The 23,556-nt window shown below is 37.9% G+C and overlaps 3 protein-coding genes across 5 annotated transcripts; all 3 read right to left on the bottom strand.

Moving 5' to 3' along the window:
• Positions 1 to 74: 74 nt before the first annotated feature.
• On the bottom strand, positions 75 to 15,686 carry LOC126591164 (scarecrow-like protein 33). Of its 3 annotated transcripts, none has more exons than XM_050256745.1 (3): positions 15,542 to 15,686; positions 715 to 3,518; positions 75 to 556 (listed from the first exon to the last, which is right to left on the bottom strand). In XM_050256745.1, exon 2 carries the CDS (start codon positions 3,208 to 3,210, stop codon positions 790 to 792), a length of 2,421 nt encoding a protein of 806 aa, XP_050112702.1. In that variant the 5' UTR covers positions 3,211 to 3,518; positions 15,542 to 15,686; the 3' UTR covers positions 75 to 556; positions 715 to 789. The 3 variants fall into 3 exon arrangements, with proteins under 3 accessions (XP_050112702.1, XP_050112703.1, XP_050112701.1); XM_050256746.1 differs by having other exon boundaries at positions 715 to 3,465; positions 15,489 to 15,653; XM_050256744.1 differs by lacking the exon at positions 15,542 to 15,686 and having other exon boundaries at positions 715 to 3,669.
• Positions 11,536 to 12,745, bottom strand: LOC126590180 (scarecrow-like protein 14). The gene is made up of 2 exons (XM_050255708.1): positions 12,724 to 12,745; positions 11,536 to 12,582 (listed from the first exon to the last, which is right to left on the bottom strand). The coding sequence occupies exons 1-2, from the start codon at positions 12,743 to 12,745 to the stop codon at positions 11,900 to 11,902; spliced, it is 705 nt and encodes a 234-aa protein (XP_050111665.1). The 3' UTR covers positions 11,536 to 11,899.
• On the bottom strand, positions 12,616 to 22,388 carry LOC126590181 (uncharacterized). Its single transcript, XM_050255709.1, has 4 exons — positions 19,831 to 22,388; positions 19,700 to 19,787; positions 19,540 to 19,601; positions 12,616 to 15,282 (listed from the first exon to the last, which is right to left on the bottom strand). The coding sequence occupies exons 1-4, from the start codon at positions 22,024 to 22,026 to the stop codon at positions 12,799 to 12,801; spliced, it is 4,830 nt and encodes a 1,609-aa protein (XP_050111666.1). The 5' UTR covers positions 22,027 to 22,388; the 3' UTR covers positions 12,616 to 12,798.
• Between the last annotated feature and the right edge of the window lie 1,168 nt (positions 22,389 to 23,556).

Here is a 23,556-nt window from a genome sequence, read left to right on the forward strand (position 1 = left end):
GATAATAACGAAGCCGAGCACTTGCATCTTTCCGTAATTTTTCATTGCCAAAATGAAGAACGGAAGACGAGAACTTGTGAGCAACACAGCTACTTGATCAATAAACCACAAAAATAAAGGCATTCTACTTGTTGATACATCTGATAGAACAAACACAAAAGTCTAAGATCCAAAAAAGAACAAACACAAAAGTCTAAGATCCAAAAAAGATCGTACAAAGATTAAGAACGGAAAATCCCCGATATTGCAACTATTGATAGAAAAAAGTTCCGACCAGCATGTGTAACAACAGCTCTTCGTCACAACAGAAGTTCATAGCTTGTTCCATCTCTTTATTCTATCTGACTAATGTCCATAGTTCTGCAACCGACTGCATGTACATAACTAAATATCATACCAGCAGGAGAGGCGTTCAACCATCATCCATCATGACCAATACGCCTTCAACCATCATTTGCATCGATCAAAAGCCAAAAAGATAATTTAGTAAATATCTAATGAGAAACACCACTCTTTCGTTAAGGTTCTTCTTCGAGAAGGCATTACCACAAATGACCTGAAAAAACATGAAAAATATGAATAAGCTTTTTTTCTAACTTGCTGGGTGGGTCGAATAACTCAACCCTCACAAGGATGAACTCCTACTAGTATATGCATATATATTAGAGTACAACATGGATAACCATAATACTCAAATATGAAATGAAATAGTACCTCTGCTTAGTTTGTTGAACATCCTTTCTATCGCAATTCTCAAAGAAGTTCAAACAAGAATGTTCTACAAGATTCCTACGCTGGCACCCAACAAGAAGAAGCATACACAATTCGGCCCTTCCATCCTTGAAGCATCCAATCACTATCTTGATCAACAACAAAATCTTTGTGGTACCATGCCTTCACCTTATCCTTAAGATTCTTCACTAAATCTTGGTCCAATTGCAACGGCTGTAAACCAGCCCTCATGCATCGAACCTGCCACTGCTTATATGTCTCAGGCCTCTCAACCCTCTCTACGCCCTCACATGCTATTACATTCATAGCTTCCCTGCCATAGAACTCACTCTCAAACCTCAACCTCTCTTCATTGTCACGGGGTATATTAATATCAAATGCATCATACAAGGAAGAGTAGTGGAAGAGAGCCTCCCGAAATCGAGTGACAAAGAAAGGGGCATTGTAGGAACCATTGATAATAGAGTGGACAAAAATATCTGGTTTCATCTTTCTGATTAGATTTAGAACAGCATCCCTTGGACAGTTCACTTCAACGGTCTCATCAAGTAGGTTCTTGAACCGTAACATACAGTTCACAGCAAGCACCTCATTCCTTTCAGTCTTGAGGTCCTCCAGTTGGATGGATTCCCAATTTTGTGAAGCTATGGCATTGTACTCAAAAGGTACACCAAAACGCTCACAATATCTTCCCAAGCGACGTCCAGTCTCTTCAATCCACTCTGCCGGACGAAACCCAGGTTGGGGAACCTCTATTCCAGTAATGCGTAGCTTCGGAGGTCCACCATGTCTCTTTGAAAGATGCTGGATGAGGATTGGCCACTGGAAACCATACAGGATACCAAAATCGACGATATGAAGGGTTGTTGCTTTCTCAGCCATCTTCAAAATCATCTTGTTTTTGAAGAGCATACACATTCTCTTGAAAGGGCAAGCTGAAAGATGAACGTGGTAAGATTTCAACACATCAACGGCTGATGACCTTTTGGCAAGGGACGTATAAAACTTTTGGGTTCCGGTGTCAGTACCACCCATACGAGCCTCAAGACCATTCGCAAAGAAGTGAGCCAACCTTTGAGATCCATCACCGTTAGGAGAAGCGTGCTGCCTAACCTGCTTTAACAGTTCACTAGTGGTCCTAAAATCATTGGTAGACACGGCTTGTGCACATAAAATCAGGAGATTCCGCAAATCCACAGTTTCCTTCTTCTTTCCTTGTTTCTTACCACGAGCCTTCCCGCCATTACCATTAGATCCTTGTGGCTGTCCACTTGGCTGCAAGGTCTTGCTTGCTTCATTCTTAAAAGCAACATTGCCACACTGAGATTCATTATTTCCGCCAGTAGACAGCAACACCTTGTCAAACATCTCAGACAATTCACTCTCTTCAGTCTTTTCTATATAAACGGCAGACTGCTTGCTACTCCTCCCTTCTTCGAGATCAACATCTTCCCGCTCGCGATTCTTTCTTCCCTTTGACCCATTACGTGAGTTCTTCCTCTCACCCTTTTCTTTCTTGACTGTAACCACCATCGGCACACTTGCTTTCACTTCTGGAGACACTGTGTTGCTTTCCAGATCAACAAGCAGCTGAGTGCTTTTCGGAAGGAATTTACTAGCTTCCTCTAACCCTCTCTGGAATTGCAACATAGAATCACTGTCTGTAAATATATTCTGAGCCACAAACTCTTCTACAGAGGAGCCCTGCAGCATATTATCAACATGCCGCCCATCACCAACACTAGTCATGCGATTTTCCAGAGGAACAGACAACTGTGAACTCGAATGTGAATTAAACTGGAAGGGGCTGTCATTGGGAAGGGAAGTTTGTGGAAAAGAAGGTTTTTGCTCTCCCGAATCGCCAACCCATTGAGGATCAATGGAATTGCTAGTACCAGGACTAGAACTACTATTACTACCACTACAATCACTACAACTCCCAGAATTATTACCACCGGGACTCTCAACATTCGGATTGATATGAAGTGGTTGCTGATTGGGTGAAAAGGGGTACTGTTGACCAAGAACATCGTAGAACGATTTCTCGGTCACACGAAGACCCAACGGATCATAGAACATGCAAGGCTTTTTCTCTATGTTCTCTTCCAAAAGAATCTGGTTTACGTATTTGAATATAGCTTCAGAGAAATCACTGTCATCGGAGGAACTGTCTGCTCCTCCGACGCTCACAGTCGTAGGCAGAGACAATGAGCCTCCATCAGGTGGACTCAAACTTTTAGATGGAACAAATGACTCTCCACTTGTGGTCAAACTAACTTTAGGAACAATAATACCCTGTTCGAAATCGGGTGGAAGGGAAAAATGATTGTCCATGAAGTTAAGATCCGGAGAGAACTGGTCAAATTGGTATTCATTTGTGAGATTTGAGAATTGAGTTGAATCGGGTGAGAAGGCTAGATCATCAATGCTGAAACCATTCAAGTAATCAGGACTTCCATTGAAAGTTGGATGATCCATAACGATCACAGAAAAATACCTGGGTACAATTCTAAACTCTAAAACCCTCTAAAACTTAAGATTCTACACACAAAAGTGATGAAATTTAAAGATTTAACCACACAGGAACCCCATCAAGGAACAAAGCAGGCTAGCAAGAACAAATCAGAAGCAAAAATGAAAAACCTCAAAAACCCATCAGAGTTTTTGCAGATTTATTGCACAGGAAGCAAAGGTTTTGAAGTGGAAGGCTCTAAGAACAAGCAAAGATCGAACCTTTACTGAATAGGATGGCAGAGAACAACATGAACAGAAAAGTACTGGCGTACCTTGAAGAAAAACGTTGAGACTTGAAAACAAAGGGCGGCGATCTCAGGTTCGGGGAACCAAACTAACAGCGCCGGTGAGGTTTTCTGATATTTATAAGCGGGTGGGGGCGAGCGGCGTCACAAACTTTCTTGGAGGATCATAGCATGAGTCAGTCAGAGAGAGCCCTGAACTCTTTTTGCTACCGGGTAGATCGGTCTCTGCGTTAGACTAGTCATGCACATGTTTGACTTTGGAACCATAGACTTGGTCCCACTCCGTCCCTTGTTTCTTTCGATAATCTCTGTCTTTTTCTTTTATATTTCAGTGTTACAGAATTTCGAAATGGGGCATGGAGAGTGGAAGATTCTTAAAATAATGTACTTGATAGTTCATACTATACAACTTTGCATGCTCGGATTTGATCGATTTTAAAAATATCATCGAACTAATTATAATAAATTGATTGGATTTAGTATGTTTGAACTTAAATTGTTGTCAAAACCAAATTATTGTTGAATGATTTGGTTATGTACGCAATCGTTTTTTCTTTAAAAATCATTTCCAGTATAAGACGATTTTGAACTCAAAACTAACTTGAACTGAAGAAAGCACACATAACTAATAAAGTATAAAATCCGCGATTCAATACCAACGTAACAATTGTTACTTATACAGATCGTAAACAAGTCCACATAACATGATAGATCTATTGAAAGCAACAAGCTATGGCTAAAACAAATCCATCGCAACAAAAGCCCTAAACATAAGATCAAGAACACCACTTGCTTTCATGAGGAGCAACCCTCATTGTTAATAGCAGAATAGACATTTGCCATTGATGTAGAAATCACCACCAAAATCAAAAGTAGCATCCCAGATACCGCAATATCAACCGAATCGAATGATAACTTGAAAAATAGATTTGGAAGGAGAATAGGAAAGGGAAGTGAAGGTTGCCCGACTCATAACCTCATTCAAACGAACAATAATATGTCTTGCATATCCAAAATTATGTCAGTAGTACACAACCACAATATATAATACATTTAAATATTACATATAAGTTTTTTCTCTATCGAAGTACATTGCTCTCTATTCTCTAAGCCAATATTGATGCCCATATTTCAGTCTGCGCATAGTTTCACACACATGCAATACGTACAATTCTTTCACACATTTAGTTTATTTAGATGTAAATTGTAATAGATCTTGGGTATTTTACAGGTTGGAGCTTGACATTCCAACCCTTGGAAAATTTTGAAAAATCCAATATTTTTATGAGGTACATTTCTTTGCTTGGTTGAAACATTGACCTGGTCAAACTAGCTCAAGAGTACCGGTGATCGAAAAGCCACCGGTTGCTCATAAGTTATATTGACTTGAGAAACACGCTCCTGTCTTGAAGAGCACGAATGAATATTCCATTTCATCTTTTTTTAATTAATTAACTAATCATTTCTTTAATCCCGTTCACATTACCATGATAATAACATTAAAATTTGACATGTCTTCTGACTGTGAGCTAATCGAGTGGAAAATAGAGGTTGATGATAACAGAAAAGGCAATGCTTTCCTTATTCTTTTAAAACACAGAGTTTGCTTCTTAATCCCTCTAATCATGGTAAAGGTCAAAACATAATCAAGAGTTTTAACGAAACATTCTCGGTACTATTCATTTTTAATAAAAAAATCATATTTTTATCTTTGTCTAATACTATTCACTACACTTTTATTTGTCATTTTTCATTAAAACTAAAGTTTTTTTTGCACTTTTCGTTAGTTTTCCTAGCATCTCATACATTGCTTTGGCCTCAAGAATATGAAAAGATTTTTCAGTGTGCTTGAAACATTTGGTGGTACACTACGTGTCATTATACAAATTGTGAGACATTTGTGTTAAAAATTAACAACTTAAAAAATAAAACTTCCTCAACTAATATAATAATGTATCACTTGTGTTTCGGACACAATAAAAAATTTCTCTAAAAATATGAGAGGTTATCAAAATTCGGTTCAAATAAATAGGAAAAATGGTCAACAAAAAGATAGAATAAATGACTAAATTAAGAAAAATGCTGACAACTTTTGCACCAACATTTTTATTTGGACATTTTCACTTCTTCAAATGATACGTGTTTAACAAAAAAAAAAACAAAAAAAAAAACCTTTAATGCCTTTTGAAATTTTATTTTTTATTCTTCATCATTAATTCCTCGCTTTCTTTCTTTTTTTGGTAATAAAATAACACGTGTCATTTAAAGAAGCGTATATATCCAAATGCAAAAATTAATGCAAATGTTGCTAGCACTCCTAAAATATGTTGTCTGCTAATTAATAATTCGTTAGTAAATAATCAAACAAATACATAGCATGGTCGACAGAAAACCTGGGAAATTATGTGAATGTCTTGATGTGACATCACATTAGGAACTTAATATTAGTCAAAGGCCAATTTGTATTAGGTTTTGTCTTTGAGCCAAGTAAAAGTTCAACAATGTCAATGGAGCCACCGAGCACATGGAAAACGGCTCCAAATACTATGAGGAACTGTCAAACTCGGTTGTTCTAACTTATAAATTTCTAATTCAAAGCACTCAGACACACATCCCACAAGTCCATGTAAACACGTACGGAACTTGGATACGCGCACGGGTCGAAAGATGACCAAAGTAGGCATTCATCAGGCAAAGTTTTACCTTTACTCACATGATGCTACGAACAACGTGATCAACTTATCTCACATCAATGAGACGTGATAGATAAAACTCATTAAACCTATATCCAACTCAGTTGCTCTAAATGAGGAGTCAAAGAGATGCCCAAAACAGATAGAGAAAAAATAATCCTCTATTTGTCAATACAAAACTCATTAAGCATAGATCCAACTCAGTTGCTTTAAATGAGGAGTCAAAGAGATGCCCAAAACAGTCTGAGCCCGTACTCGAGCTTGGGCTGATTTTGACCCAACTCGGTTGAGCGGCTTTTGTGCATCAACAAATTTAATTATCATCTTTATTAATAAAAAAAAATTGATCGAACTAGAGATTTATTTCAATATTGTGAAGAAAAATATCTCTAAATTAAATCTAATTAACAAACTATGTGATTGCATAAGTCCTCCTCTCTCCATTGCTTGCGGGTGGAGGACTTCAATTTTCAAACTCCAATTCATGATCATTGTGTGGATGCAAATTTTTGTCATCTCTTCCTTTGACGAAAATGCACCTACAAAATAATAACACATTCGATTAAGGCCAAAATCCTCACGCGCCCATGATGAATTGGGGGGCTTTGGCCGAAGAATCTCCGATGCCAAAATTAGAATTATGAAAAGAATATGTTTAGGAGTTTGTGAATAGCAAATAGCTTAGCATTTTAGTGGGATAAGATGAGTATTTATAGGATAGTGGCCGGCCATTTGGGTGGAGAGTGGTTGGCCATATATGGTGTAATTGGGTGAATAATTGCAAGATATTATGTGAAATAATATCTTGCAATTAAGATGACAATTATTCCTAAATTAAATAGGAAGTTTTCGGAGTTACCTTTTGAATAAGGATTTGATGAGAAGTGATGAGAGAGATTTAAATAAATACCATATTGACCACATTTGACTCTTACTTGATTGAGTCATTATTGTCTGTTGCATGCACATGGGAATTCCGATGTGTCTCGAGGGTAATCTTGTCCTTCTTGTCCAAAAATCCACATGTCATCTCCATGATTTTTGGGATTATTTTTGGCTCCACACAATGTTTTTTAGGTTATTTAGCCAAAGGTCAATAGAATCTTTACAAATTAGGCATATATCAATGTCAAATTTTTTTTTTGGACATAATTAATGAAATATTTACAGTAATTATATATAGGTCAATGAAGCATACCACATGAGTTTAGATTAGTTAGAAAATAACTATTCTACCCTTATCACTTCAATTTATTGCTTTCCTTCTCTCCTTCCCTCTCCCTTGTCATTATCTACTTCTTTCTCTTATCTCTTTCTCTCTCTCATCCTTCTCTCATCCCTTCTCTCCCATTTTTCTCTCTAATGAAGAAGAGGTCATTGGTGATGGTGAGTAGCACCAAATCCCAATGGCTTAGTCGATCAGTGACTACAACATCACAATTGACATGATTCCTTCTAGAACCATCACTGATCTCCACGAGATCATGAAGCCAATGGTGCCGGCAGTGTTCATGAAGGAGTGGTCCCACATCAACTGTAGAAGAGAGTTTCTAGAAGAAAGCTTGTTTGGGTTAGAGTTGCAGAAGTTGAACATGAGTATCGATGAGGTTTGGAAGGCGCTCGAGGATGAAATTGGGCAGTGGATCAAATCTGTGAAATGTGTGCTTTGGATTTTAGGCTCTTTTTGCTATTTGAATTTGCGCTGGAATGGTGGAAGATAATGCTTGCATATCTTGAAAACTTGAAGACAATCCATAAGAAAAAGAAGTACAAAAAAAGACATTGCATTGCAAAGTCTGAATCTAAATGTAAAAGCAAAACCAGAAACAGACACTGAATTACATAGTCTGAATCCAAATGTAAAAGCAGAATTAGAAACGGAGTTTGCAATGTAGAGTCTATATTCAAATGTAGAAGATAAACCAGAAACGGACGCAATGCAACGCCTGAATGCAGAGTCGTGCGAAGTGTGAATTGTATGATATTTGTGAATGATGTGTGTGGTTGATCTGATTCAAAATAAAAGAATTTGTACGCTGACAGTTGCAGTAGCGTGAATTATTATGTTAAGGGTAAATTACATTTTACCCCCTCGGGGTTTGGGTTCAATTGCAACCGCATACAACATCTTTAAAACATTTCAATTTCATACACAAACTTTTATTTTGTTGCAATTTCATACATCCGTTAATTAAACTGTTAATTTGACCGTTAAATGATGGCAAATGCATGACCCACATATTTAATGACATGGCATAAAAATTAATTGATTATCAAAAAGCAATTTAAACAAAAAATTAAATTAAACAAAAAAAAAGGGGGGGCCACCCCTCTTCTCCCACCCGAGACCTCCATCTCCATCTTCTTCCTTCTCCACCTGAGACCTGCATCACCATCTCCTTCTTTCTCCACCACCACCACCACCCGTCACATACAACCACCATGTCAATCCTCACCCTCCCAATCCCTAAACCCCATTCCTAATTTTTTTCAAATTTGTTCCGAGTCTTCTTATATTTTCTCTCAGTTTTCGCTCTTAATCCGAAAATAAAGCCTAGAAAATTTCCTAGATCCGAAGATGAGTTTGTGTCTGAATTAGCTTCCCTTTTCGACTGGGTCATGAGGAAGGGTCGAGATCGAGAGCTCTCTGTGCTCATGCCTTTAATCTTAGGTGCAGCCACTCCGCCGCAACACCCGACTTGAAACCCAGATAGAGAAAACCCGATAAGACGAACCCAGCGGGAAGGAATCATCCTCACCAACGCGTGTCAGTGAACGAAGGATATTCGGACCTGGACTCTCTGCTGTGGGGGCTGGGTGGCAAGGACGGTCAGCCGCCGGTGACGAAGGCGTCAATCGACGCCATGCCGTGTGTCAAGATTTGGGAATCAGAAATTTGATGATTTGGTTGTGTAAATTGTTTTGTTGATGATCTGGAACTATTAAGAATTGGGAGAGGGAAATTTAAAGGGGGAGGGATTGACATGGTTGTCTGGGATAGGTGGTCGGGGTGGAGAAAGAAGAAGATGGAGATGGAGGTCTTGGGGAGAAGAAGGGTGGGCCCCTTTTTTGTTTAATTTAATTTTTTTTTAAATTGCTTTTTGATAATTAATTCTTTTTTATATGTCACGTCCTCAAATATGTGGGTCATGCATTTGTCACGTCACCATATAACGGTTAAATTAACGGTTTAACTAACGGATGCATAAAATTGCAACAAAATAAAAGTTTGTCTATGAGATTGAAATATTTTAAAGATGTTGTATGAGGTTATAATTGCACCCAAACCCGAAGGAGTAAAATGTAATTTACTCTTATGTTAATAATGCTTGAATTGACTGGTCACTTTTACTGAAAATGAGTGTCGTCTTATGTTTTATCTATTTGGACAACTTCGGTACCACTTAGGCCATCTCCAACCGATGGCTGGCCAGAGGGCTCGTTTTAGCCCTTTCGCCCCCCAAGATCCTCCAAGATATTAATATTTTAATGAACGGTACATGGTCATATTTGCTTCCATCTCCAACCGAGGGCCAGAGGCCTCGTCTTAGCCCTGTCACAAAAAACTGTCTCCAACGGAGGGCCAAAGGGCCAAACATAATTTATTATTTAAAAACTACAACTTAAATTCAAATCCAACAGCTAAGTAATGTCAGCTAGCCGTTGGTAGCTGACGTCAGCTAGCCGTTGGATTTGAATATTTTTTTGCTATAAATAGGGTGGATATTGGGATATAATTCTCACAACTTTGAATTCAATCTATTTCCATTCAATCTCTTTCAATTCAATCTATTGAAGAAGCATGGAGTAGGCATTTATGTTTTATGTTTTTAAATGTTTTTAAAAATGTTGTTAAAGTTTCATGTTGTATAATTTTTATGTTGGTTAATGTTATTTAATGTTGTTTCATATTGTTTCATGTTACTTAATTTAATTTAATGTTGTATAATGGCTTAGGAAGTTATAGGAAAAAAAATAGAATTTAAAAAAAAATATGAAACAAATTTTGTGAAATAGAAGTTATAGGAAAAAAATGGAATTTCAAAAAAATATGAAACAAATTTTATAAAATAGAAGTTATACGAAAAAAAATATGAACCAAATTTTGTAAAATATAAGTTATAGAAAAAAAGTTATAGGAAGTTATAGGAAAAAAATATGAAACAAATTTTGTGAAATAGAAGTTATAGGAAAAAAATGGAATTTCAAAAAAATATGAAACAAATTTTATAAAATAGAAGTTATACGAAAAAAAATATGAACCAAATTTTGTAAAATATAAGTTATAGAAAAAAAGTTATAGGAAGTTATAGAAAAAAAAAGTTTAAATTCATAAAAACAAAAAAAAAAAATTGAATACAACGGCTAGTGACTGGCTAGCCGTTGGAATTCAAATTAGAATTAGTGACGGTTTTAACCCACACTGTTCAAACTGCTATTATATTAACATTGCTATTAGTGTCGGTTATAACCGACACTAATAATATAGTATATATTATTTTTGTCGGCTATAACCGACAGAAATAACAAAACATTAAAAAAAAATGACCAGCCCCGGGCTGGCTGGCTAGCTGCATGCAGCCATGCAGCTAGCCAGCCCTCCAGCCCTTTCCGATTCCGTGGGGTCCTCTCAGATTCCAGAGCCCTTTGGCCTAACTCTCGATTGGAAACGGTTTTCGGATTATTTTTGGCCCTATAATCCTCTGGACCATTCGGTTGGAGATGACCTTAGGATAAAAGAAAACAATCACTCATTTGTGATGTGAAGTGATTTGCAAGACCATGGGACCGCATGCACCCAGCAGCATTCTAGTTTCTTCTCGGTGTTCTCACTCTCGTGTCGCTCTCGTTCTCTCGTGTAAACGTGTTCATGCACGCACACAAGGACATAAGAGTACGAGTATGCGACAGGGACCTCCATGACAAACCACGATCGTCGACTAAACACCCTTTTGCCACCGTTATTTCGTTGCCTTTTGTTCTCAAAGATCAAATCAAAACCACAATGGCACGTACAATGAACCCCATTCAAAGTCGAAGCACTGTCTTTGTGGTGGACGAAAGTTCATAAATAGTTTACCATGTTCTAAATATTCCTAGATATTTAACACGGATAATGTAAGCCTATACTCGTATTGGAAAATATAAAATGCACTTATGCTTAAATTGATTTATTATATAATATATAAATACCTCTTCCAAGCATATGGCATTTTATAATTTCTATGACATCAATATTATAAGTTTGATTACATTGCATTTGGTTTGAGATACGCGATGAAAAGTTTGGATGAACGGGAAACTGGTAAACAATCCCTCCCGGGCATCAAGAAAGGTAAAAGTTGAGTTCATTTGACGATCAGATTCAACTGAGATATATACAAAAAGAAAAGTACAATGTTCAACATTACAATAGTTCATCATCAATCAAATTCTAATACAAAGTTATGCAGGGCTAGCTCTTTACATCAATTATTTTCTCATTGACCACAAAAAAAAACAAAAACAAAAAGCATTAAGAAGTTACACAGAAGGCACCTGATCTTACTACGCACGACCTATATACAGGGGAAGAAGTTGGACCCCAGGCAAGTACAGGCAAGACTAGAAGTTACCGATAGCAACCAGTATAATGTCACCAAGACAGCATGGTGATTGCAAAACACAGCACTATCAATACATCTGTATAGAACTACAGAAGCCTACTTCTGCAAGTCAATTCTGTTCTAACAAGCATGCATTGCAAGACCTAGACGGTACCCAACGCGAGGAATTGTAGATAATCCTGCCCTTCCATCCTTGTAGCATCCAGTTTCCATCTTCATCAACCACGAAATCACGGTGGTACCCCAGCTTCACGTTCGCCCTTAATTTGTTCATGAGTTCACGGTTCAATGGCAACTGTTTGAACCCGGCCCTCATGTTCCGAACCTGCCACTGCTTATATGTCTCAGGCCTCACAACTCTCTCAGAGCCCTCGCAAGCTATTGTGTTCACAACCTCTCGTCCAAGGAATTCTTCCTCAAACATCAATCTCATCGGATCTTCACGAGATAAATTGGTATCAAACATATCAAACAATGCAGAGAAGTGGGATAGAGCCTCCCTGAAGGGTGTGACGTAGAATGGGGCATTGTAAGATCCATTAATGACACTATGGATAAAGATATCAGGATTCATGCTCCTAATGAAATTTAGAACAGCATCCCTTGGGCTGTTTACCACAACTGTCTCGTCAAGTAGGTTTTTAAACCGGAACAGACAATTCACAGCAAGCACTTCATCTCTCTTGACATTGAGTTCCTCATATTGGATAGCTTCCCATTTCTTTGCGATGCCATTGTACTCGAAAGGAACATTATACCACTCACAATACTTTGCCAAACGGTGGCCTGTCTCTTGGACTCGAAAGGAATATTACAAAGATGAAGTATTGAGGTAGTTCAGCTACAAAGCCGACTAGTATATTAGAGTGCAACATGGTATATTAGAGTACAACATGGATAACCAGAATACTCAAATACGAAATGAAATAGTACCTCTGCCTAGTTTGTTGATCATCCTTTCTATCACAATTCTCAAAGAAGTTCAAACAAGCATATTCTACAAGATTCCTACGCTGGCACCCAACAAGAAGAAGCATACACAATTCGGCCCTTCCATCCTTGAAGCATCCAATCACTATCTTGATCAACTACAAAATCTTTGTGGTACCATGCCTTCACCTTATCCTTAAGAATCTTCACTAAATCTTGGTCCAATTGCAACGGCTGTAAACCAGCCCTCATGCATCGAACCTGCCACTGCTTATATGTCTCAGGCCTCTCAACCCGCTCGATGCCCTCACATGCTATTACATTCATAGCTTCCCTGCCATAGAACTCACTCTCAAACCTCAACCTCTCTTCATTGTCACGGGGTATATTAATATCAAATGCATCATACAAGGAAGAGTAGTGGAAGAGAGCCTCCCGAAATCGAGTGACAAAGAAAGGGGCATTGTAGGAACCATTGATAATAGAGTGGACAAAAATATCTGGTTTCATCCTTCTGATTAGTTGTAGAACACCATCCCTTGGACAGTTCACTTCAACGGTCTCATCAAGTAGGTTCTTGAACCGTAACATACAGTTCACAGCAAGCACCTCATTCCTTTCAGTCTTAAGGTCCTCCAGTTGGATGGATTCCCAATCTTGTGAAGCTATAGCATTGTACTCAAAAGGTACATTAAAACGCTCACAATATCTTGCCAAGCGACGTCCAGTCTCTTCAATCCACTCTGCCGGACGAAACCCAGGTTGGGGAACCTCTATCCCGGTAATGCGTAGCTTCGGAGGTCCACCACGTCTCTTTGAAAGATGCTGGATGAGGAATGGCCACTGGAAACCATACAGGATACCGAAATCGACAATATGAAGGGTTGTTGCTTTCTCAGCCATCTTCAAAATCATCTTGTTTTTGAAGAGCACACACATTCTCTTGAAAGGGCAAGCTGAAAGATGAACTTGGTAAGATTTCAACATATCAACGGCTGATGACCTTTTGACAAGGGACGTATAAAACTTTTGGGTTCCGGTGTCAGTACCACCCATACGAGCCTCAAGACCATTCGCAAAGAAGTGAGCCAACCTTTGAGATCCATCACCGTTAGGAGAAGCGTGCTGCCTAACCTGCTTTAACAGTTCACTAGTGGTCCTAAAATCATTGGTAGACACGGCTTGTGCACATAAAATCAGGAGATTCCGCAAATCCACAGTTTCCTTCTTCTTTCCTTGTTTCTTACCACGAGCCTTCCCGCCATTACCATTAGATCCTTGTGGCTGTCCACTTGGCTGCAAGGTCTTGCTTGATTCATTCTTAAAAGCAACATTGTCACACTGAGATTCATTATTTCCGCCAGTAGACAGCAACACCTTGTCAAACATCTCAGACAATTCACTCTCTTCAGTCTTTTCTATATAAACTGCAGACTGCTTGCTACTCCTCCCTTCTTCAAGATCAACATCTTCCCGCTCGCGATTCTTTCTTCCCTTTGACCCATTACGTGAGTTCTTCCGCTCACTCTTTTCTTTCTTGACAGTAACCATCGGCACACTTGCTTTCACTTCTGGAGACACTGTCTTGCTTTCCAGATCAACAAGCAGCTGAGTGCTTTTCGGAAGGAATTTACTAGCTTCCTCTAACCCTCTCTGGAATTGCAAGATAGAATCACTATCTGTATATATATTCTGAGCCACAAACTCTTCTACAGAGGAGCCCCGTAGCATATCATCAAGGCGCTGCCCACCACCAACATGCCGCCTATCACCAACACTAGTCATGCGATTTTCCAGAGGAACAGACAACTGTGAACTCGAATGTGAATTGAACTGGAAAGGGTTGTCACTGGGAAGGGTAGTTTGTGGAAAAGAAGATTTTGGATCTCCCGAATCGCCAACCCGTTGAGGATCATTGGAATTGCTAGTACCAGGACTAGGACTATTATTACTACCACTACAATCACTACAACTCCCAGAATTATTACCACCGGGACTCTCAACATTCGGATTGATATGAAGTGGTTGCTGATTGGGTGAAAAGGGGTACCGTTGACCCAGAACATCATAGAACGATTTCTCAGTCACACGAAGACCCAACGGATCAAAGAACATGCAAGGCTTTTTCTCTATGTTCTCTTCCAAAAGAATCTGGTTTACGTATTTGAAAACAGCTTCAGAGAAATCACTGTCATCGGAGGAACTGTCTACTCCTCCGACGCTCACAGCCGTAGGCAGAGACAATGAGCCTCCATCAGGTGGATTCAAACTATTAGATGGAACAGATGACTCTCCACTTGTGGTCAAACTGACTTTAGGAACAATATTACCCTGTTCGAAATCGGGCGGAAGGGAAAAATGATTGTCCACAAAGTTAAGATCCGGAGAGAACTGGTTAAATTGGTATTCATTTGTGAGATTTGAGAATTGAGTTGAATGGGGTGTGAAGGCTAGATCATCAATACTGAAACCATTCAAGTAATCAGGACTTCCATTGACAGTTGGATGATCCATAACGATCACAGAAAAATACCTGGGTACAATTCTAAACTCTAAAACCCTCTAAAACTTAAGATTCTACCCACAAAAGTGATGAAATTTAAAGATTTAATCTCACAGGAACCCCATCAAGGAACAAAGCAGGCTAGCAAGAACAAATCAGAAGCAAAAATGAAAAACCTCAAAAACCCATCAGAGTTTTTGCAGATTTATTGCACAGGAAGCAAAGGTTTTGAAGCGAAGGCTCTAAGAACAAGCAAAGATCGAACCTTTACTGAATCGGATGACAGAAAACAACATGAACAGAAAAGTACTAGCGTACCTTGAAGAAAAACGTTGAGACTCGAAAACAAAAGGCGGCGATCTCAGGTTCGGGGAACCAAACTAACAGCGCCGGTGAGGTTTTCTGATATTTATAAGCGGGTGGGGCCGAGCGGCGTCACGTACTTTCTTGAAGGAGCATAGCAAGTGTCAGTCAGAGATAGTCCTGAACTCTTTTTCCAACCGTGCTGATCGGTCCGTGAATTAGTCATGCACGTGTTTGACTTTGCAGCCATGGACTTGGTCCCACTGTGTGCATTGTTTTTTCTTTCGATAATCCCTGTCGTTTTCTTTTGTTCTTTCAGTGTTACAGAATATGGCAATGGGACCTGGAGAGTGGAAAATTCTTAAAATAATGTTCTTGACAGTTCATATACTATAGAACTTTGCTTGCTTTTGAATTTTGACATACCCGGATTGGATCGGTTTTAAAATTATTATCAAACTAATTATAATAAATTGATTTGGTTTAGTTTGTTTGAACTAAATTGCTGATAAAGTGCAATTAATGTGAATGACTTGGATATGTACACAATCATTTTTTAGTATGAACCGATTCCAACATAAGACGAATTTAAACTCAAAACTGACTTGAACGGGAGAAAATACACACAATCAATAAAAAATGAAATTCGCGCTTCAATATCAGCATAACAATTGTTACTTATATTGTTAAAAAATCCGCATAAGATGATTGATCCACTGAAAGCTACAAAGTATGTTGAAACAAATCCATCAAAACAAAAGCCCTAAACATAAGACCAAGAACACCACTTGCTTTCATGAGGAGCTAATATCGTTGTTAACAACCGGATAGACATTGCCACTGAGGTAGAAATCACCACCAAATTCAAAAGTAGCGTCCTAGATACCGCAATACCAACCGTGTCGAATGATAACTCGAAAAATATATTTGGAAAGAGAACAGAGATGGAAGGTGAGGATTGCCCAACTTATAAGCTATAAGCTCATTCAAACGATAAAAACTTGCATACAATATGCCTTTGCGTGTCCAAAATTATGTGAATAATACACAACCACAATATATGATACATTTAATGATTACATATAAGATTTCTCCATCGAAATACATTGCGCTCTATTCTCTAAGCCAATGTTGATGCCCATATTTCAGTCTGCTCACACTTTCACACACATGCATAAGACCAATTCCTTCACACATTTTTAGATGTAAATTTGCAATAGATCTTGGGTATTTTATGAGGGTTAGAGTTTGACTTTAGAACCCTTAGAAAAAAATTGAAAAATCCAATATTTTTGTGAGCTATATTTGTTTGCTTGGTTGAAACTTTGACATGGTCAAACTAGCTCAAGGCTACCGGTGATAGAAAAACCACCGGTTGCTCATAAGAAACTTGACTTGACAAACAAGCCTCTGTCTTGAAGAGCACGAATGCTTATTCCTTTTCATCTTTTTTAATTAATTTACTAATCATTTCCTTAATCCCTTTCACATTATCATGATACTGTGAATAACATTAAAAATTGATATGTCTTCTGACTGTGAGCTAATCGGGTGGAAAATAGAGGTTGATGATAACAGGAAAGGTATTGCTTTCCTTATATTTTATCAGAAGAAAACACTGATTTTGCTTCTTAATCCCTCTAATCATGGTAAAGGTCAAAACACAATATGAATCTCTCACGTGTTGCTTTGGCCTCAAGAATACAGACAGATTTTTCAATGTGTTCAGAATTTAAAGTGGTATTTAACGTGTTATTATATAAGTCATGAAATATTTGTATTAAAAATTTAAAATTTAATCTAAAAATAAAACTTCCCTCTATTAATATGATAACACGTGATGTACTACTAGTATTTCGAAAACAATGACAAATTTATGCAATAATATGAGAGATTATCAAAATTCGGGGCCTTGGAAATTTTATTCAAATAAACAGGGAAAATGATCAACAAAAAGATAAAATAAATTACTAAATTGAGAAAAATGCTGGCAATCTTTGCATAAACTTTTGTATTTGGACATTTAGACTTCTTTAACTGACACTTGTTTACACAAAAAATAATAATAATAAGACCTTTAAAGTCTTTTGAAATTAAATCATTTATTTTTCATTATTAATTCATAGTCAAAATCTTGTTTTTTGTGTAATAAAATAACACATGTCATTTAAAGAAGTATAAATATCCAAATCCAAAGGTTAGTGAAAATGCCGGTATCACTTCTCGAAGGGAGCATTATTTTCTCACCTCCATAACTATGGTGTATGCTCACCATACATCTCATCATTTGATACGTGTCATTTCAACTAACTCTGATTAACTTTAATATTAAATGTTCCTTTTCTAATTTTGAAAAAAAAAAAATTAACTACAGTTAAGTAAAATGACACGTATCAAATGATGTGATATATGATAAGAATACACTATAATTTAGGGTGACAAGCAAAAATACACCCCTTCCTGAAATATGTTGTCTGTTAATTGATAATTCGTTAGTAAATAAACAAACAAATACATAGCATGGTCGACAGAAAGCCTCGGAAATTATGTGCATGTCTTGATGTGGCATCACATTAAGAACTTAATATTGGTCAAGGGTCAATTTGTATTATGTTTTGTCTTTGAGCCAAGTAAAAGTTCAACAACGTCAATGTAGCCACCGAGCACATAGGAAACGGCTCCAAATACAATCAGGAACTGTCAAACTCGGTTGTTCTAACTTCTAAATTTCTAATACAAATCAATGTCCGTGTAAACACATGGAACTTGGATACCCGCACGAGTCGAAAGATGACCAAAGTAGGCGTTCATAACGAACAACATGATCAACTTACCCTGCATTACTAAGAAGCGATAGAGAATAGATAATCCCTTATTTGTTAATACAAGGCTCATTAAATATAGATCCAACTCAGTCACTCTACACAAGGGGTCAAAGAGAGGCTCAAACCCGTACTCAAGCTTTGCTTGACTTTGACCCAACTTGGTTGAACTGCTTTTGTGCATCAACAAATTTAATGTTCATCTTTATTAATAAAAAATAATTGATCGAACTAGAGACTTAGGGGGGTGTATTCAATTGTGATTTTGAAGGATTTTCATTCTTTTAATGAATCTAGGAGTATTCAATCAGGATTTTAAGTGATTATCTGAAATTCAGGGTGTGTTCAATTAGAATTTTAAGATAGTTTATTAAAATCTTTAGAAATCCGGGTGTATTCAATTAGGATTTTAAAGAAGTTTATAACATTCCAGATGTATTCAATTAGAAATTTATGTTAAAAATTTTGAGAAAGTTAAGGAATTAGAGGGAATTAGAGAGATTTCGTAGTGTATTTTAAGCATCCACAAATCTCATCTCTCCCCATGAGATTTCGAGGGAATTGAATCAAAATTTTATATGGAATCTCTACAAAACAATTAAATTCCATAAAAATTTATAGATGTATAAATCCATTAAAATTTTTCAAATTCTCAATCCATTGGTTCATTTGTTTTGGGACCTTATGAGATGTGAAGTGATTTGGACCTCCACAGAGACTAGAGAGAGCCGACATGCAATTTGCAAGACCATGGGACCGCATGCAGCCAGCATCTTTCTAGCTTCTTCTCGGCGTTCTCTCTCTCATGTCGCTTTCGTTCTCTCGTGTGAACGTGTTGGTGTACGGCACGCACACATAAGGACATAAGGATATGAGTATGCGACAGGGACCTCCAAGACAAACCATGATCGTCGACTAAGCACCCTTTTGCCACCGTTATCTCCTTGCCCTTTGTTCTCAAATCAAAACCACAATGGCAAGTACAATGAACACCATTCAAAGCCGAAGCTTTTTTTTTTTTCTTTGTTGTTGACGATGTTGTCACTGTTCTAAATATCGTTAGATATTAAAACGCATAATGTAAGACCATATAAATTGTATTAAAAAACATAGAATGCAATGGATTTTCTACTCAAATTCATTTATCATATAACATATTAAAAAAGATTGGATGAACGGGAAAAGGGTAACCAAATCCTCCGGGGCATATTCCATAAAAGTAAAAATTGCGTTTATTTGACGATTAGATTCAACTGAGACAAATACAAAACGAAAACTACAATGTTCAACATTACAATAGTTCATCATTAATCAAATTTCTAGTACGAAGTTATGCAGTGCTAGAAGTTACCGATAAGAAACCAGTACATTGTCACCCAGACAGCACGGTGATTGCAAAATACAGCACTATTTTTACATCTGTATAGAACTACAGAAGCCTATTTGTGCAAGTCAATTCAGTTCTAAACAGCATGCATTTCAAGACCTAGACGGTACCCAACAGGAGGAACTGTAGAGAATTCTGCCCTTCCATCCTTGCAGCATCCAGTTTCCATCTTCATCAACCATGAAATCACGGTGGTACCCCAGTTTCACCTTGGCCCTTAATTTGTTCATGAGTTCACGGTTCAATGGCAATTGTTTGAACCCAGCCCTCATGTTCCGAGCCTGCCACTGCTTATATGTCTCAGGCCTCACAACTCTCTCAGAGCCCTCGCAAGCTACTGTGTTTACAACCTCTCGTCCAAGGAACTCTTCCTCAAACATCAATCTCATCTGATCCTCACGAGATAAATTGGTATCAAACATATCAAACATTGCAGAGAAGTGGAATAGAGCCTCCCTGAAGCGTGTGACGAAGAATGGGGCATTGTAAGATCCATTAATGACACTATGGATAAAGATATCAGGATTCATGCTCCTAATGAAATTTAGAACAGTATCCCTTGGGCTGTTTACCACAACTGTCTCGTCAAGTAGGTTTTTAAACCGGAACAGACAATTCACAGCAAGCACTTCATCTCTCTTGACTTTGAGTTCCTCATATTGGATAGCTTCCCATTTCTTTGCTATGCCATTGTACTCGAAAGGAACATTATACCGCTCACAATACTTTGCCAAACGATGCCCTGTCTCTTGGACTCTTTCTTCAGGTCGAAAACCACTTTGGGGAAGCTCTATCCCTGTAATGCGTAGTTTTGGAGGTCCACCAGCTCTTCTTGAGAGGCAACGAATGAGAGCAGGCCATTGAAAACCGTAGAGGATTCCAAAATCTATAATATGCAGTGTTTCTGCTTTCTCAGCTAATTTTGAAATCGTGTGGTTTGCGAAGATTATCGCGACCTTCATGAACGGGCAGGCTTCAAAATAAGTTTGGTAAGCCTTCAGCATATCAGCAGCTGACGTTCTTTTAGAAGATAGAGCAGTATATATCTGAGTTCCAGTGCCAGCCAACCGTGCTTCAAGGCCATTTGCAAAGCAATGAGCCAACCTCTGCGAGCTATCGCCAAATGGGGAAGAGTGCTGCCTAATCTGCTTTAGTAGCTCATTAGCAGTCCTACGATCATCAGAAGAAACAGCTTGTGCACATGAAATGAGTAGAGTCCTCAAATCTATCACTTCCTTCTTGTCGCCCTTTTTCTTGGCACGAGTCTTTCCATTACTAGTTCCAACAGATTGCCCACTCTGCTGCAGAGCCTTGTTTGCTTCATCCAGACAGACTTCTTCACCTTCACTCACAATAGGCTTGGGATTCCCCTCACCACAAACAAGCACCTTATCAAAAATCTCCGATAGATCAGCCTCTGTCTCCTCATAAACAGCTGATTGCTTGGTACTCCTCCCAACCTCCAAATCTGCATCTTCCCTCTCATGACTCTTCTTTCCTCTCGAACTAGTAGGAAAATACTCGCCTTCATCCTTCTCCGTCTTAACCACCACATTTTCAGCCTTTCCATTCGCCACTGTGTACGGCTTGTTATTCTCAACGTTAACAATCAGTTGACCTCTAGGAAGAAACTTACTAGCCTCCTCTACCCCTCTGTTAAACTGTAACACCAATTCCCTCTCCCTAAACAAATTAGAAACCATAGGCTCACTCACATAAGAACCCACCAATCCATTCCCATTCGACGAAAACTGAGACTTGGCCTTTGACTGGAAAACAAAGTTTTCCGGAATTGGGTTTTGCAAAATAGAGGGCTTATGCTCAATAACATCAACGCTACTCCGAGAATCATCCAAATGGCTAGTACTAGAACTAAGACTAGAGCTATTATTTCCACTATGATCACTAAAAGTTGCAGAAGAACGACCATCAGGGCTCTCAAAATTAAGCGGATGCTGATTCGGAGAAGGTGGAAACTTCCCACCAAGAACCTCAAAGAGAGATTTCTCAGCGGCTTGGACAGCCAAAGGGTCATGAAACATACAGGGCTTTGTCTCCATATCCTCCTCCATTAACACCTGGTTTATGTACCTGAGCACACTGTCAGAGTAGTCACTGTCATCCCCGTCGGGGCTCAAGCTCGGAGACAGAGCAGAGTTGCTAGGATTTTGGCCCAGAAAGCTAAGATCCACAAAGGGATCGCTGCTTGGGTACTCATTGAAATTGGGGGAAAGTGTCTGGTCGATGAAATTGGAATTGGAATTGGGCAGTTGATAAGAACTTGGATCCATAGCAATCAAATTTTGAGAATATTTACGATAACCCAGTTCGAGTTTGGTGAAAATTGAGGAAACTAAGACTGAAAGATTGAAACTTGGGGATTTGAGGTGAAGAATCTGCTTACCTGAGAGAGAACAGAGAAACCCCAATCCACCACTGGGTTGAGGTATCGCCGGATAAACGGGTGGTGGAGGAGAGACGAAGGCCAAAGTGGGGAGAACGGGCGGAGGTTGTGGAAGTCAAGAAGCGGGAGACACCACACAGCGTGGTTTCATGGCATTTTTGTTGCAGCTCAAGCAATTGGTAAAGGCTAAAGCTGTGGAAGCGTTAAGTTGACCAATGGTTTTTAACGTTGTGGCACCTTTTTCTCATCAATTTTTTTTTAAAGAAAACTAATAAAAAACTTTTAGTTATAACGATAAAAATAAAATAAAAAGTAAAATAAATAGTACTAGTTTTGATTTTTTAGTGTAAAAATATAGGTTTTCATTAAAATGAACAGTACTGTGAGCTTTTCGTTAAAACTCATTTTTTTTCAATGGAAAAGAGAAGGGCCGATGATATCAAGGTTTTTTTTTTTGGAAAATTAAAGAAAAAATTTTGAAAATTTTAAATTTTAACGATAAAAATAAAATAAAAGGAAAAATGAATAGTATCAAGATTGACTATTTAATGTAAAAATATAGTTTTCGTTAAAATAAATAGTACCGAAAGTTTTTCATTAAAGTTTTTTTTTTTTTTTTATGGTTATGAATTGAACCCCAAGGGGTTGATGGAGCACCAAGCAAGTAAAAGTTTTGAACTCTCAACTTTTAAGTTTGAATTATTTGGAACCACTTTTACTTTGACATTCCATTAATTTAAATCTCTGATTTAAAAATACATTACCGAATGTGGTATTGATTTTGCATATAAAAAGAAATTAGACTGTCACCGACTTATATTAAATAAAATAGTACTATAAAAAATATTAAACAAAACGAAGAAATTTTTAGTTGTTTTTTTTATTTAAGATTTAAATTCATGATCTCCTAGTAAATGAGAGACTAAATATTTTAGGACTTAATTACATGTATACCCCGCTTCATGCCAAGAAGGCCCTTGTCACTCTATTATATCAGATGGAAACCTCCGATTGAAGGTTTTAACAAGCTAAACTTTGATAGCTCCATCATTCGACATAATCATATTGCGTCCAGTTACAATTTCAGTTTAAAGTTTAAACCCCTTGTGTTGAACGATCATAAGTTTTATAGTACGCGATTTTTGGATACACAGATTTACTTTTAATAGAAATATTAGCTCTTTGAGTCTATCCATTCTAAACCAACAGTATATTAGTAGATCTAGAAAACTGCAGGCCAAAGTTTAATCGTGCCAAAGGTTTATACAATGAAGTTTTAACAAAAAGTCCGCAGTACTGTTAACTTTAACGAAAAATCATATTTTTACACTAAAAAGTCAAACTTGATACTATTCATTTTACCTTTTATTTTGTCCTTATTATTAAAACTCAAAGTTTTCAAGTCATTTTCATTCGT

This window comes from Malus sylvestris, chromosome 11, assembly GCF_916048215.2.
Source record: "Malus sylvestris chromosome 11, drMalSylv7.2, whole genome shotgun sequence".
In the NCBI taxonomy this organism is placed as follows: Eukaryota; Viridiplantae; Streptophyta; class Magnoliopsida; order Rosales; family Rosaceae; genus Malus; species Malus sylvestris.

Coding starts and splice junctions, on each gene's coding strand:
- LOC126591164 (XM_050256745.1), bottom strand. CDS start 3,210: ATGGATCATCCAACTTTCAATGGAAGTCCTGATTACTTGAATGGTTTC.
- LOC126590180 (XM_050255708.1), bottom strand. CDS start 12,745: ATGATCAACAAACTAGGCAGAG. Junction 12,583..12,723: donor GATCAACAAACTAGGCAGAG/GTACTATTTCAT, acceptor TTCGAGTCCAAG/AGACAGGCCACCGTTTGGCA.
- LOC126590181 (XM_050255709.1), bottom strand. CDS start 22,026: ATGGATCCAAGTTCTTATCAACTGCCCAATTCCAATTCCAATTTCATC. Junction 19,788..19,830: donor GTTGGGTACCGTCTAGGTCT/TGAAATGCATGC, acceptor TTGCACAAATAG/GCTTCTGTAGTTCTATACAG. Junction 15,283..19,539: donor AATATGCCCCGGAGGATTTG/GTTACCCTTTTC, acceptor CTTAAGTTTTAG/AGGGTTTTAGAGTTTAGAAT.